General features: G+C 43.5%; 1 protein-coding gene across 4 annotated transcripts in view; it reads right to left on the bottom strand.

Moving 5' to 3' along the window:
* Iqck (IQ motif containing K) overlaps window positions 1–17,728 on the bottom strand; it is a 127,613-nt gene that overhangs the window by 72,411 nt on the left and 37,474 nt on the right. For 3 of the 4 annotated variants that reach the window (XM_034494109.2, XM_076941714.1, XM_076941718.1), the window contains exons 5-6: window positions 2,404–2,456; window positions 2,202–2,279 (exon numbers count right to left, since the gene is read on the bottom strand). In XM_034494109.2, the coding sequence (XP_034350000.1) occupies window positions 2,202–2,279; window positions 2,404–2,456 (131 nt within the window). The remainder of the gene's footprint in view (window positions 1–2,201; window positions 2,280–2,403; window positions 2,457–17,728) is intronic. The other variant, XM_076941725.1, reaches the window with a different exon arrangement.

The following is a 17,728-nucleotide window of genomic DNA, read 5'->3' as shown; positions in this document are numbered from 1 at the left end:
CAGCAACAGAGGAAAGCAAACCCCATCGTGGAAAACACACAAGCCATTTGGTGAACAACAGACTTCATACTTCTCGGTGATTAGATTAAGCAGAGGACTGTGTGTGTGACTGGATGTGTATGTGTGTGTGCACACAAACATGCACATGTCTGTGTTTCTGTATGTGGTGTGAATGTGTGTTTGTGTGTGTGTGTGTGTGTGTGTGTGTGTGTGTGTGTAAATGAAATCCAGAGCTTAACAAGTGCTCTACCACTGAGTAATAGTCAGTGGTTTAAATATAAATAAAAATCAAGGATTTTCCAATATGGTACTCCTTCTAATGTATAGTCTTTAATTATTTTAGTTTATTATCCATTTCTATTCATTTTGATGTATGTATGTATGTATTTATGTATATATGTATGTGTGTGTATGTATGCATGTATGTATTTCTGGGTTTTCATGTATGTATGTTTGCATTTCTGGGGTTTTTTTTTGTTTTTTGTTTTTTGTTTTTTTTTTTGAAACAGGAGTTCTCTATGAAGTCTCAGCTGTCCTGGAACTCACTATGTAGACCAAGCTGTCTTGGAACTCACAGAGATCTACCTGACTCTGCCTCCTGTGTGCTGGGATTAAAGGTGTGCTGGACCTCAGAATTTTTTTTTTAAAGACAGGATATTATGTAACTAGGCTGGCCTCAAACTTGCTAGGTAACTGAGTATGACCTTGAACTCCTGGTCTATCTGCACACAGATCACCTGGCCTGATTTGTAATTTCAGATTTTTTTTTTGTTACCAGTTTCTGTCCCCTAAAATGGATAAAGTCAGTCAAAGGCCTATCTATTCAACTTGATATTCTCAAAAAGCAGACTTAGGCAAAAGCTCTGACTCTGGGGTTAACAGTCTAGTCTAAGGTCTCTGACCTTTTCAAATGTGATTTGGATCTGGGAGATGGCTCAGGCAGCACTGTGCTGCCTGTGGAAGAATGCAAAACCCTGAGTCGTACCCTCAGCACCTTCATAAAATGTGTGGTGGAGCACATCTGTAACCTTAGCTCTGGGGAGGCTGACAGAAGTTGATCCCAAGAGCTTAGTGCCAGCCAGTCTTAGCCAATCGGTGAGGTTAGAGTTCAGTAAGAGGTCCTGTCTCAAAAGCTAAGGTGAGGGCCCATAAAGGATGACACATGACATCAACACTGAGCCTCTGCAGGTATGATCACACATGCATCGTGACAGTTATAGAAGGCGAGAAATATGACCTGAACACTGGCAAGAAGGCATAGAGGTAAAAGAGCCTGCAGCCAAGTCTGGCCTCCTGAGTTTGATCCCTGGCATCCACTGGGTGGAGGGAGAGAACTTACTTACACGAGGGGAAGAGAGCTAGATTCTGATGGTCAGAGAGAGTTTTCACTGTGTTGTGTGGTATTGTAAATGGAGAACTGGTGAGCCCAGCTGAGAAGCAACGGAAAAGTTCCGCTATATTTCTTGAGACACAATGAGCCCTCAGACAGAGGAGGCCACTAAGAGCAGAGGAGTCCCTAGCTTGATTGTGAGACCTGTGGGAGGGACTGCAGCTCTGTCACAAAGTCTGTCAGGCACATGCTAGGACACTGAGCTCAAGCCACTCCAGCAGAGAGATAGACAGGAACAGAGACAGGGAAAATGGCTGGAAAGAAAAATTATTCAGACAAAGAGCTTCTTTTCTGTGTTATTTTTGAAGTGTCTCTGGGGTAGAACCATGTAAACAGAGGGAGCTTAGTCTGTGCTACAAATAACCAGAGACAAGAGCCCCAAGCGTTAGGTGATCTGGAGTCTGGGTGGAGTACATGAGTGATTTCCCTTCTACCAAAGAAAGCCATCATGAACCCAGCCTTGAGATTGGGACTGGGTGGGAGAGATGGCTCAGTGACTAAAGCTATACAAATGTGAGAATCATGGGTGAGCTCCCCAGAAGCCACACAGATGTTGGGAAAGAGGTGGCTCTTGTGATCCCAGAGCTCAGAAGGAAGAGGCAGAGGATTCCCAGAACAAGCTGACTATCCAAACTAACCAGGCCAGCAAGCTGTGCATTAGATTTTGAGGCCCTGCTTCAATGAACAAAGAAAACTCCTGACCTCAGCCTCAGCCTCAGCCTTTACATGTGGGCCTGCACACGTGCAAACATGCATACACACTAAACACGCACACACACAAAAACATTAGGACTCAACTATTCACACTCACTGGTCCTTGAGCCATTCCTCCACAAACGGAATGGAGAAGAATTCTGTGAATGACTCCCCTGCCCTCTTCGGATTCTGGCTGGTCACACCATCATGTTGATTGACAAGAAAAAGGACAAGAATTAAATCAGTTGTTCTTCTATTGCAAGTTAACAGAATCAAATCCTCAGGGTCACTGAATATTCATGACAGGAACAGCTTACTTGTACAGCCACTCAGTCAGGAAATCGCAGGCAATGAATTTGGTTCTCTTCCTCTAAAAAAAGAAGAGAAAATTAAATTATATTCTTACTTTGTCTACATGTCTCATAGGACAGAGAGAGAGAGTAATTGGTTAGGCTCGGATAAAATATGCATGGGCCCATTAAAGGTTTATAAGTATGTCAACAAACAATATGTGGACAGTATAAAGCAACCTGGAAGTATTTCTCTAGTCAACTTTGGATAAAGCATTTTCTGACAGTAGGGACTAAAAAAATGCAGTGAGTGCACCTAGTAGGTGTTTATTACGTTTTCCTGCTCTGAGCCTTAGGAGGCTGACTTTGAAAAAAAGGCTTAGTTGGTTTCATGTATATAAGTATTTTACCTGCATGTATGTATGTATGTATGTATGTATGTATGTATGTTCATATGTACACCACATCACTGGTGCCATCAGAGGTCAGAGAAGATGCTAGATCCCTGGAACTGGGGTTATAAATGTTTGTGAGCCATGTGGACACTGGGTCCTGGTCCTCTGCAAGAGAATAAGTGCCCTTAACCACTGAACCATCTCCCCAGCCCTAAATAGGCTGATTTTATGGTTCACAATGGCTAGGAAGTAGTGGGAAGGATTGTATTATCTGACCAGGACTTGATTTGAGTTATGTGTACCTTATGGAAAGGACAAGTGAGAGATGTACCCTAGGATGATTTCTATCATTGTGCAAACGTCACAGACAAGGGCAGTACTCACAGCACTAGGTTATGTGACCTCATTCTGTGTGGTGAGCTATCAGGCCATTGGCTGAAACCCTGGACACGGAGCACACTGGCTAAACTGACTGGAGCATGAACACATGGCTGCATTATATTTGCTGACTCCCTCAACCACAGCTGGACTTCAGATCTAGATGTGACTTTCAAAGACAGAAGGAAGCACAAAAAGTAAAAATGCACAGCACCTAAAGGTGGAAACCACACACTCGGGCTATTGGTCCTGCTAGCTGTATCTAGTTCCCATACTGCACCCCATCTCTTAACAGACACCTTATTGCTCTCATATAGCTATCAACTAGGCCAAAAAGTATTTCCTGAGCTTCTGATGAGAGAGGGACAACTATGGGGCACAGTTGAGACAGAAATGGACCTATATGTCTCTGCACACTCTGCTTCCCTGGTTCTCCCATCTGCTATCCTGTGATGTTCCCATCAACTTCCAGTCTGGAACACAGCTATGGGCCTGGAAGTGGAGCAGTCCCTTCAAGCCCTGAGACCAAACCCCATATGCTCAGCCTGTCACAACCCCAGCCTTAAGAAGGGGGGTGGGTGGGCTGAAGAGATGGCTCATTGGTTATGAGAACTGACTGTTCTTCCAGAAGTCCTGAGTTCAATTCCCAGCAGCCACATGGTAGCTCACAACCATCTGTAATGGAGTTCGCTGCCCTCTTCTGGTGTGTCTGAAGACAGCAACAAGTGTAGTCACATAAAACAAGTAAGCCTTAAAAGGGGAGAGGGGGAACAGAAGATGAGGAGTTTGAAGACACCCTATAACCTTAGCTACAAAGTGAGCTTGAGGCCAGCCTGGACAATAGGAAATCCTGCCTCAAAGAAACAAACCAAACAAAAGCCACACTCTTCAGGTGATGGGACAGGAGCTGGGAGGAGCTGGGTCCTTGCTAACTGCCTTTAGCCACTGTGCCAGCTTGGGCCTTTATCCTTATCTTGATGTGTAAGGCAAAATAAATTCCACTGAATTTATTATTTTTCTTCTTATCATTATATGCAGCCAAATATAGCTCCTAGCTAGGAAGTCATAGGGGAAAACCTTCCAGAGTACTGGGCCAAGCTGTGCTGAGAAGGTAGAGCAACAAGCATCCTGTGTCCTGTTTCTACCTGAAGCCCCTTCTTGTGACCTAAACAGAACCACTGGCTTGTTCTCTCTCTCTCTCTTTCTCTCTCTCTCTCTCTCTCTCTCTCTCTCTCTCTCTCTCTCTCTCCCTCAGCTTGTGCTCTCTCAGCTTGTGCTCTCTCTCTCCCTCCTTTCCCCCTCTCCTCTCTCCTCTCCCCTTTCCCTCTCCATCTCCCTCTTTTTCTCTCCCCACATCTCCTCTCCCCACCTCCCATTGGCAGTGTGCCCAGGACAGAACTCAGAGTTCACAGTCTTATTATTAGGCACACTGTGTTACACACCGTGTTGGAAGTTAGTTTTTTTCTTTCTTTCTTTCTTTCTTTCTTTCTTTCTTTCTTTCTTTCTTTCTTTCTTTTTTTCTTTCCTCCTTTGGTCTTCTTTTGTTTACTAAAGAGGTTTATTGTTCAATTTAGTTTCCTCTGAGTTGAGATGTTCAGTCTTTTACACATAGTCCTTAGGGCTCAACAAGCAGGACTAGTGAGATGGCTCAACGATCTGAGTTCGACACCTGGAGCTCACATGGTGGACGGAGAGAACTGACTCCCACAGCTGTCCTCTAACCTCCATACACAGGATTCAGGAACTGAACACTCTTCACAGGTTTCAGGAAGCTTTGGAGCCTACAAGGTTCACAGGGTTCATCCCCAGTCAGACAAACAGTAACAAGCACTGTGGAAAGGAGACCATTGCCAACAGAACTACCTGCTAGTGGTGCAGATGTGTGAGTTGTGACCCATGGCACATTGGGCTTTCCAGTGATGCAGCCTTTCAGTCACCCAGAAACCTGTAAGCAGCCTCAATAAACTCACTGATCCACCAAGCCAGACCCAAGTGCAATGACTTCTTTGGTTGGTCACTAGTACACAACCTGGACTAAATGGTGGTTTGTTCATGTCACTCTAGGGAAAGTCAAAGAACCCCTTTTTGACAGATACTCAGAACCAAGTCAGTCTACAGGTGATGGATGTCATATTGGTAGCCCTCCCAAGAATGTAAGATATTCTGGAAATTTTCTGTCCCTCTAGATCTACCCTACACTAACCTACCCTGCTCAGAGATGCAGACAGGCTGGCTTTATGGCTCAAGTCAACCATCAATCATTCCTTACCAAGTACCTTGGTCTGGCCAACAGGCAGGAGATCAGCAGGAGACATGGAGGGTCTGGAAGAAAGTTAAACTGCACCCTCCCAGAGATTCCTCTGTTAGAATCCTAAACTATAGTATCAGAATATGAATTATTTGGAACTAAGAGTGATGCAGATGGAATCAATGAATCCAAACAGCCCTACCTAGAGAAGACAACCCAGGGGTCCATTAGCAGGACTCCTGGTTACACTGCACTAGACCCTGGACCTGATACAAACACCAAAGTTCCCAGAACCTGTTAGGTGCATGAGCCCCGACCCCCACCCCTCACATTAGTGGTGTGCTCAGGGTAGAACTCAGAGCTCATAGTCTTGTATTAGGCACACTGTCAGAAGTGATTTTTTGGTTTTTGTTTTGTTTTGTTGTCTCCAACCAGACTGTGCTGGGTTGATTATTGTTTACAGATGAGAAAGTTTTAACTACTATTTTTCAGTTCTCCAACCCCATGCGTCCTAAGCATCCCAGGAAGCCTCCGGCTCACTCTCTTCCTTTTCCACTTGAGAAGGGCTCTCTTGCACTTTCCTGATGAATGCCACCTCAGCATCTCAGAAAGTAACAATCCACAGGTAGCACACATCTCCCTCCAGATCACAAGCTCTGGGAGCAGGGTGCTCACGTCTCTTTTTCTGCCTTTGTCCAGTGCCCAGTGTGGGGCAGGTGATCCACCAGGGCTGTGTGAATGGATGAATAAATGCAGGCACAAGGATGTGGGCATTTCAAACTAAGATTATTACTATAGCCCTGGCTACACTCCATCCATTCCCCACGATTTCTCTCTCTTCTTTTTAAGACAAAGTATCCCTTAGGCTGGCCTCAAACTAGCTATGCAGCAGATGTTATAATCCTCACATTTTTGATGCCTTTTCTGTGCCTCTGGAGAGCTGGTATTATAGACAAACACTGCCATGTCTGATGCTGGGAGCCAAGCCCAGGGCTTCAAGTGTACTGGGTAAGCCCTCCACCAATGGCGCTACGCTCCAGCCCACCACATTATTTTCTTATGAAAAGCTTCCTTCTGACTTCTTTATCCTTCTTCCATTACAAACTGCCAATTTGGTCTTGAAATCCTGCAGAAAGTTGACAAGATGGCTGTGAAACTGATGGCCACTGAAAAGCAAAGTGCTGCTTAGGGTTTTTAAAGGAAACTTTATCGTGGCTATTAGTAAGAAAACACAGTGGTGCCTGAACTGCTACAGGTTATTTGCTGTCTGTTACCTTGAAGTCAACAGCTTTTATAAAGAAAATGAAACATGGTCAACCAAGGGAATAAAATGAAAGTGCTACATCTTAGAAAGGATCTATTTTTTTGTTTTGTTTTGTTTTTATTAGTCCTTTGAGATTTTAGTAAATGTCTTTTGATCCTGGTCACGGCCCTCTGCCCATTCCTCCCGGATCTACCCCTCCCCACCTCCACCTTCCCGATTTTACATCCTGTGTGTGTGTGTTTCTCTGTGTGTGTCTCTGTGTGTGTGTGTGTTTCTCTGTCTGTGTCTGTCTCTGTGTGTGTATGTCTATCTCTCTGTGTGTATTTGTATATCTGTCTGTGTGTGTGTGTGCCAAATGTTATTTTGTTTTTTGTTTTTTTTAAAGGCTGTGAAGGCTGAGAGTGCAAGCATTCCCTTCAAAAGCTATCTTAAAAGAAGAAAATACTTGTTACAAAAATGCAAATATGTTACCAAGCGTGACTTGCAGCCTGAGGGCTTAAACAATGGAGCAACTGTACAATGGTCAGTTCTCCATCTTCCCACAGGCCATGCTTGTCCACTTGGCATTTATCACACCGGTTAGTGGCAAAGATTCTATGCAGAGAATTCGGCCTCACTCATCCTATTAAACAGACCTTAATATAGCTGTATGAAGCTCATGAACAGATTTATTTGCTTCTGATGCAAAGAAATAAAGTATGAGAGATGATATTTTCCTTGAGTTCTGGGCAGGCGTGGACGTGCTCTGCATACCCAGACATGCACAACAGTGGGGTATTGTTCAGCTGTTGTTTAGTTTAAAAATTATCCGCTGGGTTGCTGAAAGGGAGAAGGAAAGGCAACAGAAAGGCTGTGGTGAGTGAAGAGATAAGAGAGGAAGTAATAGAAAAAGGAAAGTGCAAGACTGAAGACGCTTGGGCTGCCAGGCTGATGGGACCTGGGCAGATACAATGAAGCCTTCACTGCTAAAAGGCACAAGCACACATACTTGTGCAAGCAAAGCAAATGGGCAACCACAGAGTTAAAACACATTATTTTCATTGTTGTGTGTTTGGTTTTGAGTCTGTTTTAAGGCATATGTTATCACAAATCTGCAGTTTATATTGAGATGGGTCCAAAGTAGCACACTGGACAGACAGAGGGATGCACCAGTGGGTTAGTGAGTAGATACACTATAAAGTAAATAAAGCAAAGCATGTGACTGTAACGGCTATGTGCTGGGTGTGTGGATTTGGGGGAAAAAATGGTCATAAGAAGATGGAAGGGGAAATACTGTGTTTTTAAATAAATACAACTCTCAAAGAGAGAAAAAGGCACAAACGAGACCAATCTGTAGATCCGTAGAGTAGTCTACTGCAATTTTATGCTGAACACATACACAGGAGATAAACTAAAGAGCTGAAGGCTGGATGAGAAACAGCTAACATTTGAAAACAACAAAATCTGGTTGGAATGGGTGTACATAATTCTGTCTCCAGAGCCAAGGGATCACAGCTGGCCTTGGTGGTGCACAGCTGAATTCCAGCACACAGGAGGTAAGGCGTGAGGATTGTCAGTCTGAGCTCAGCCCTGGCTCCATAGTAATGTCTTGTCTTAAAGAAAAAAAAGTTCACCAACAGAGAACAAATAAAGAAAACATGGTGCATATATACAATGTGGAATTGTTTTCAGCCATAAAGAAAAATGAAGCGTGTCACTTGCAGGAAAATGGATATAACTGGAGGTGACCATATTAGGTAAGTTAAGTCAACCTTTAAGACAAATGTCACATGTTTTCTCATTTGCTGTCCTAGGTTTAATATAGATACTTAATATATGTACAGATGACATGGAATTAGAAAAGGCATTGTCTAGGCAAAGAAATGGGACTACTGGGAGGGAGGAGTATGCATGGGGAGGTAGCAGGGATACAGGGGCCGGGGAGATGTCCGAGAGAAAGACAAATATCTCGTGTTTTCCCTCATATGTGGAATTCTGGCTAAACACACATAAGTAACATGAAAGCAGAATCAGATTACTTGAGAAGAGGAAGGGAGCAGCAGGAAGTGGGGGAGGCGAGAGGGGAAGATAAGGGCAAACCATGCTCTGAGTAGTCTGTGAACACACTATAATAAAATGTCATCTTACCAATGAATAACACTGATAAGAGAACATTTTTTTCTAAAGACATCATCCAGGCTCTCAGATTAGGTTGGTCTGGAAGGTCTTTCAGTGGGTTTCTCACATTTAAAGAAAATAAACCCATCATTTTCTATGTAAGTCACTTTGAACGGGTTTTTCTGTTGCTTCCTGGAAAAGCCCTCAAAGCCAGTAACTCCAGGAAATACAGTAATCTCAACTCTACGTAAATAATGCCTTCCACCCCTAGTTTAAACAAAGCCATGTGAACCTGTGCTAGGCTTTATTGCTAAGGATATAAATATGCAACCTTTAGTTAAAATTGATTACAGTAAAGCACCAGCATAATGTTAACTGCCCAAAATATTTTCAGGGATGTACTGAGAGGAAGAATTCCCAAGTGAAGTTTACAAAGCAGCCATTAAGCCAGCTCTGTTTAATGTAGCTGTTCAATTATGTTCTAATTAAGTTCTGCTCTCTTGTGCTCCAATTAAGATAATCCAAAGGCACAGTTAAATGTCAAGGGACCACTTCAGAACATCAGGCCAACATCATGTCTCATCATTTCAGGTATCTACATAGGATGGGCATGAGATGGTAGGCTGCTTTTCAATGCCTCTTTGGAACACTGAAGGGCTCTTGTGAAATTCACCTGGCTGAGGGGGTGGAGGGGAGGATCAGGTGTGGGAGGAGACAGGAGAAATGTACAGAGGGTCAGGAAGTTGAACAGAGGTGTGTAGCAATGGGCGATGGGGAACTGGGGGTAGCCAACAGAAAGTCTCAGACGCCAGGAAAGCAAGAGGCTCCCAGGACCCAACAGGGATGATATTAGCTGAAATACACAACAAAGGAGAGAGAGAACCTGTAGAGACCATACCCAGAGGTTAGGCATGGCCCTCAGTTGAGGGATGGGGCCACCCACCCTTCTCAAAATTTTAACCCAGAATTGCTCCTGTCTAAAGGAAATAGCAGGACAAAGAGTGGAGCAGAGACTGAAGGAAAGGCCATCTAGAGACTCCCCTACCTGGGGATCCATCCCATATGCAGCCACCAAACCCAGACACTATGACAAGAGCCTGATATGGATGTCTCCTGAGAGGCTCAGCCAGAGCCTTACCAATACAGATGGGGATGCTTGCAGCCAACCATGGGACTGAGAGGACCCCAATGGAGGAGTTAGGGGAAGGACTGAAGGTGCTGAAGGGGTTTGCAACCCCATAGGAAGAACAATATCAATCAACCAGACCCTCCAGAGCTCCCAGGGACTAAATCACCAACCAAAGAATACACATGGCTCTAGCCGAATATGTGGCAGAGGATGGCCTTGTCTGGCATCAAAGGGAGGGGAGGCTCTTGGTCCTGTGAAGACTTGATGCCCTAGAGTAGGGGAATGCTAGGGTGGTCGGGCAGGAGGGGGTGGGTGGGTAGGGGAGTGGGATGGGGGTTTTCAAAGAGGAAACTGGGAAGGGAGATAACATTTGAAATGTAAATAAACAAAATAACCAATAAAAATTAAAAAAAAAAAAAAGAAACATTTCGTATTTCCTTCTCCAACTCATACAGACCCTGACCAGCGAAGGCAACTCTAGGAACATGAGATCAGCAGGGCCAACCCTGACTGTGCAGAGGGACACAGAACTCTAGTTCAACAGTAAGACCTCTGTCATCGTCAAAACACTTTCAACACCTGGCTACACAATCCCATTCCCAGCACATCCAGGAGTCTGGACAGTCCCTTCAACGCCTTCTCTTTGCAGGCATCAAGATGTGGGTAAAAACAAGCTTTGGCAGAAGCTCAATGATGCACCTGTATAGACCCATCTCCATATGCTTACCCTACACTGAGTTTACTTTCCTTCAACTGGACCCAGCTCTCAGCCTGCTCTTGCTTTTCCTGTGCTGGCATTTGCCTCCTGCCAAGCAAGGTCCCCAATGACAACAGTGACAGTTCATACTGCTTGTCACATACCCTTCTTTAACTCTCCCAATGGCCCTGAGGGGATAGGTACTATTAGCATCACCCCATCTAACAGATTAGAAAACCAAGGCTCACAGGGTTGAAGGAATCTTCCCAGAGCTCCAGAATTAGCAAGGGTTGGAGAGAGGGCACAAGGCCTCATCTTCCATTAGGGTACCAGCACACCCTTGGGGGGCCTCTTCCCCCAGATACAGGACTCATTTCTAGTCTTCCATTCCAGGAATGTGCTGTCTAGTTTTATATGGACTTGACATAAGCTAGAGTTATCTGAGAATGGGAAAAAATATGCCTCCATAAGACTGGCTATAGATAAGTCTGTGCGGTATTGTCTGATTAATGATAAATGTGGGAAGGCCCAGCCTATTGTGGGTGGTACCATTCTTGGGCAGTGAGTCTGGATTATATAAGAAAGCAGGCTAAGCAAGCCTGAGGAACAAACCAGTAACCCTCCACGACCCTTACTTCAGTTCCTACCTCCAGGTTCTTGCCCTGAGTCCCTGCCCTGACTTCCCTGGATGATGGACAAACCGCAAGTGTGTCTGTGAGGAGCCAAATTTGCCATTAAAAGATGGCGCAGGCTTCTGCTTCCTGGTTCTTCACGGAAGCTTTACTTGAGAATGCGCCTGCGTGTGGCGCGAAAACAGAGTATGACAATTGGATGAAAGATTTGAGCCAATGAGGGATCTGCACGTCTCACAAAGCTCTATTTAAGCAGCGGGCTTTCTGAGCTAGGGGTCCTTCCTCCACCTCACTATTAAGAGAGCTGTTCAATAAATGCTGTCAGAAGAATCCTGAAGTGTGGCGTGCTCCTTATCGGCGAGGCTGCGCGCTACATTTGGTGCAGAAACCCGGGGTTGAAGCCGAAAGTCTCAGAGTTTTGACCAGTAACGAAGGACCCTGTAAGCTCGCAGAGGATTCAGAACTGGCAGCGCGGAGAGTCTAGACACTTTTCTGCAAGGTATGGTGGATCTTGTTTGGCTTACCATTGCTCTTTCTGTTTGGGTGGCGATAGTCCTTGCTTGTTGTTTGTGTCTTAATGATTATCAAGAGGGGAAAGAGTGCACTTACCCCCTTCCCCCCCCCCCCCCGTGTTTACAGGAACTGTAAGTCACAGGTAGATAACTGTGCTAGTTCATCCACTCCTGTAGATAAAGGAAGCATGGGGAAACAGCAAATAAAGCCGTTTTTCGCAGTGATGCAGGCGTTGCTGCAGGAAAGTGGTTTGAAGATTCCGGGGAGGGTTTTGATTAATTTTTTAAAGGAAGTGGAACGAGTTGCTCCGTGGTTTATTACTACCACCGGATCCTTATCTAAGGACACCTGGGATAAACTCGGAGCTGACTTGATTAGTGAAAAGGAAAAAGGGAAGTTAAGACCAAGGACATGGCAAATATATAAAATGGTTAGAGCTTACATAGAAGACGCTAATTGCCAAGAAAAAGTGAAAGACAGAAAGTTTTGGTGGAACAAGATAGCCTATCAGAAGCAGAAAAGGGAGAGAGCGCTAAGAATGAGAAGCGGAAAATTGGAAACTGCTGTGAGAAGGAACCGGTTGTTGGGTTCCAGAACTCTCAGCGGAAAATTGGAAATTGCTGTGAGAAGGAACCGGTTGTTACAAGGGACGTTAAAGCCTTGGGGTTCCAGAACTCTCAGCGGATAGGGCGGTCAACCGCAAGCAGAGAAAAGGAGGATACCCCAAAAAGGGATCCTCATAATAAAGTGAAAAAACATGTAAAATCATTATATCCTGTTTTGAGTGAATTTAGTAACTTGAGAATAGATTCATCCTCTTCCTCATCTTCAGAGGAGACGTCCTCGGGGGAGGAGGAGGAGGACACATCATTAACTTCCTCATTGGAGGGGAGTTCCCCTGAGCCTTTCAATTCGGAGGAGCAGAGGGAACTAGAAGAGGAGGTGGCTCGTTATGAGTCTGAGAGATATGGGCGGGATCCGCCTTACGGGCCAGGGTATGTCCCGTCTGCAGAGCTAAGCAGAATGATAATGTTAATTGATTTAACTTTCAAAATGGGTGTGATTCTGAGTTATATAGTTATATTTTTTTGGATAAAAACTCAATGTAAAGGTTTTTCTGGTTACTGGCTTAAGGAAAGGCTAATTTGGAAAAAAAGGTTTTTCTATGTGTTTTCTGAAGAGGTCATTAAGGTAGTAGTTATGTCTTCCAGAATTATATGGATCAGACATGACAGAGGTAGGCCTCCAGAACACTAGATTTCAGAGAATCAAAATAATCTTGATACTAAACCTTGTTTTGAGATTTGTATATTGCAGAATACACAGCTGTGGAGAATGAATCTTATCACTTGCATGTTCACTGATGCCCTGGACTTCCAGCTGGATGCAGTTAAGACAGACTTCAGATGCTTAAATTTTTTTATTACTGCCAAGGAGATTAAAAGGATAAGAGCAGCCTTCCCTGTCTGGGAGGATGCCAATCAGGCTAGACACCACTCTCCATTGGATTTGAAGCAATTAAAGGCCTTGGCTGAGTCAGTACAGACTTATGGAGTTAATGCCTCCTTTACTCACGCCCTAATTGACAGACTTACAGCCAATGCCATGACACCAGAAGATTGGTATAATACAGTTAAGGCCTGTTTAACCATGGGACAGTATCTGGATTGGAAGTCTATTTTTCATGAACATTGTACCTTACAGGCAAGACAAAATACTATCCAGGGACATCCACAATGGAATTTTGACATGCTTACGGGACAGGGACAGTGGACAGTTAATCAGACCGCCTACCCTATAGAGGTATATGAGCAGATCAATAAAGCAGCTGTGAAGGCGTGGAAAAGTCTGCCTAATAAAGGCCAGGTTACAGGGAACCTGACCAAAATTATCCAAGGGGGCAATGAGCCATTTTCAGACTTTGTGGCTAGAATGATAGAAGCAGCAGGGAGAGTTTTTGGAGATCCTGAGACAGCTATGCCTCTCATAGAACAACTCATTTTTGAACAATGTACTCGAGAATGTAGAAATGCTATTACACCTTGGAAAGGAAAAGGATTGAATGCCTGGATGAAAGCTTGTAGGGAGATAGGAGGACCCTTATCCAATGCCGGATTAGTGGCTGCTGTTTTAACAGTGCAAAGAGCCTCTAATATTAAATGCTTTAAGTGTGGGAGAATGGGACATATACAGAGACAATGCAGAGCTTCTAACCCTAGTGGCCAGGCTAGCCCTAAACAGCCTGGGATGTGCTCTAGATGTAATAAAGGGAAACACTAGGCAAGTGAGTGTAGATCAGTCAAAGATTACAAAGGCCAACCATTCACTTCTCAGCCAAAAAACGGGCAGCTGGGCCCACATCCCCAGGGCCCATAAATGTATGGGGCAATAAAGGAAGTACAGAACCAGTCCTCGCTGCAACAAAAGAGTCAGCCAAGAGAGCCACGCTAGGCTCTGCGGGATTGGACCTCTGTGCCACCACTAGAGCAGTATTAACACCCACCATGGGGTGTCAGCCCATACCCTCTGATTTTTCAGGCCCTCTGCCTAATGATACAGTAGGACTGGTGTTAGGGAGATCATCAACAACCTTAAAAGGATTAGTTGTTCACCCTGGAGTTATAGATCAAGACTTTACTGGCCAAGTAAAAATCATGTGCTCTTCGCCAAGGGGAATTAGTTCTATAAGCCCTGGTGATAGAATTGCGCAACTTTTGATTCTTCCCAGCCTCCATTCTTTATTCCCTAGCAAAAATGTAGTTAGAGGAGAACAGGGATTTGGTTCATCCGGAGGTCAAAATGTTTTTATTTCCTTAGATCTAGATAAAAGGCCCACCTTAGAACTTAAAATACAAGGCAAATCCTTTACAGGACTTCTAGATACAGGAGCAGACACTACCATTATATCCACCACTTGGTGGCCAAAGGCTTGGCCTGTTAATCGTTCCTCGAGAACCTTACAAGGTCTGGGCTATGAATCTACCCCTGATATTAGTGCAAAAACATTGTGTTGGGAGGATTCTGAAGGCCGACAAGGAACCGTGATTCCTTATGTCCTACCACTACCTATTAATTTATGGGGAAGAGATATTATTCTTAAACAAATGGATTTTAGATTTACCAATAATTATTCTGTACAGAGTCAAGATATGATTAAGAACGTGGGGTGCGTTTCAGGAAGAAAGTTGGGAAAGACATTACAGGGCAGAACAGAATCAATCAATGCTGTAGAAAAACAAGACAAGATAGGACTGGGTTTTTCCTAAGGGCCATTGAGGATGCTTTGCCTATACCTTGGTTGTCAGAGGAACCTGTATGGGTTCCTCAGTGGCCGTTAACCTCTGAAAAATTAGAAGCAGCGAAATCCTTAGTCCAAGAGCAATTACAATTAGGACATCTAGAGATTTCCCGGTCCCCATGGAATATGCCCATATTTGTTATTAAGAAAATATCAGGCAAGTGGCAGCTGCTGCATGATCTTAGAGCTATTAATAATCAAATGCAATTGTTGGGATCAATCCAGAAGGGACTCCCATTGTTAGCTGCCTTACCTAGGCATTGGGAAATTATTATAGTGGATATTAAAGATTGTTTCTTTTCTATACCCCTACATCCTGAAGATAAAATCAGGTTTGCCTTTACACTTCCCAGTATTAATCATGAAGAACCAGATCAAAGATATCAGTGGAAGGTCTTGCCACAGGGCATGGCGAACAGCCCCACTATGTGTCAAATATATGTTTCATCAGCCATTGAACCAGTAAGAAAACAGTTTCCAAAACTTAGAATTTGTCATTACATGGATGACATACTTTTGTGTGCCAACAATGGAGAAATTTTAAGACAAGCATTTGCCATGTTAATTACTGCCTTACGACAGAAAGGTTTAGTCATAGCTCCTGAAAAGGTTCAAGAAGGAGAGGTAGGAAAATTTCTGGGAGCAGTGATTACTCCTGATTATGTGAGACCACAAAAAATAACTATTAGGAGAGATATGTTGAAAACCCTAAATGATTTTCAAAAATTGTTAGGGGATATTAATTGGATTCGCCCTTATCTAAAGCTGACTACAACTGAGCTTCAACCCCTATTTAAGATATTGGAGGGGGACTCTAATATCACCTCATCAAGAGAATTAACTCCTGAAGCATCAAAGATATTGGATAAAGTAGAATCCGTTATACAATTGGCTCAGTTAGACAGGATTAATCCTGAATTATCTTTCCAATTATGCATTATTTCTTCCCCACAACAGCCTACCGCTGTGCTTTGGCAACAGGGACCATTGTTATGGATCCATCCACACAATTCTCCTGGGAAAATACTTGAATATTATCCTACTGCCGTAGCTGAGTTGGCTTTGAAGGGACTTCAACTAGCTGTAACACATTTTGGGCAATACCCTGATACGATTGTATGCCCTTATACCATGCATCAAGTTCAAGTGTTGTGTGCCTCACAAGATGCATGGGCAATTTTGAGGTGTTCATTTCCAGGAGATATAGATAATCATTATCCCAAACATCCTTTGTTACAGTTTACTCTTAATAATGCCTTTATTTTTCCTAAAGTGACCAAAAGTACGCCTATTGCAGGAGCCCTAGATATTTATACAGATGGGTCAAAAACAGGCATTGGTAGTTATGTGGTTAATAAAGTTCCTACTCAGATTAAGTTTAGCTACACATCACCGCAATTAGTAGAATGTGCCATTGTAGCTGTGGTGTTACAGAAATTTTCTGAACCTATCAGTATTATTTCAGATTCACATTATGTTGTCACAGCTGTTAGACAACTTGAAGTAACTGATTTTATTCATCCTAGAAGCACTGTTGTAGAGGTCTTTAAGAGTATTCAAAAATGTATCAGGAATAGAAAGTATCCATTTTTTATTCAGCATATGAGGGCACATACCTTGCTCCCTGGACCCATGTCTTATGCAAATGCAATTACTGATAATGCTACTAAAGAATTATATTGGGTAAGCTCACCCTTAGAAAATGCAATTGAATTTCATAAGCTGTATCATGTTCCAGCTAATACCTTGAGGTTGAAGTTCCAGCTAACGCGTGCTGAGGCACGAGATATTGTTCTTAAATGTGCCTCCTGTGCGGAATTTAGACCTCCCTTACTTATAGGAGTTAACCCTAGAGGTTTACAACCTCTTCATGTTTGGCAAATGGATGTCACGCATTATAATGTTTTTGGGAAACAGAAATTTCTCCATATCTCTGTTGATACATGTTCTGGAGTTATTCATGCTACCCCTCTTACAGGAGAAAAGGTGTCCCATGTCATAACTCATTGTTTGGAGGCATGGGCTGCTTGGGGAAAACCCATTCAGTTGAAAACTGATAATGGGCCAGCATATACTTCAAAAGCATTCTATCAATTTTGTATACAACTTGGTGTACGCCACGTGACTGGCCTACCATACAATCCTCAGGCACAAGGAATTGTGGAGCGTGCCAATGGCACGTTGAAAACCTATTTACAAAAGCAAAAGGGAGGAATAGGCCCCAATATGGGACCTAAAACTTCTATTTCCCTTGCCTTATTTACATTAAATTTTTTAAATTTGGACGCTGATGGACGGTCTGCAGCTGACAGACATGTTACGCCCTCTCATACTACTAAAGAGAGTGTTAAATGGAAGGATGTCTTATCTAATCAATGGAAGGGCCCGGATTTGGTTTTGGTAAGATCTAGGGGAGCTGTTTGTGTTTTTCCACAAGATCAAGAGAATCCTATTTGGATTCCCACAAGATTAACTCGGACAGTGAAAGATTATGAAGCACCTGTTTATTCCATTGAAGATAGTGCTTTTGGAGATACTGATAACGGTGGTAACGGGAATGACCAGATGGGGAATTATGTCAACATTTCCCTTGCCTATGACGGTAATGTATGATGCACAGATTTTTCCCTGATTCTTTATTACAAATGACTCCTTGGGTTTGTTCTTTATACCCATGGATGATAATGTTAACCTAGTTAAA

The sequence above is a fragment of the Arvicanthis niloticus genome, chromosome 1, assembly GCF_011762505.2.
Source record: "Arvicanthis niloticus isolate mArvNil1 chromosome 1, mArvNil1.pat.X, whole genome shotgun sequence".
NCBI classification, from domain to species: domain Eukaryota; kingdom Metazoa; phylum Chordata; class Mammalia; order Rodentia; family Muridae; genus Arvicanthis; species Arvicanthis niloticus.
Note: the sequence above shows the minus strand (reverse complement) of the source record. Positions and strands in the feature narration are given on the sequence as shown.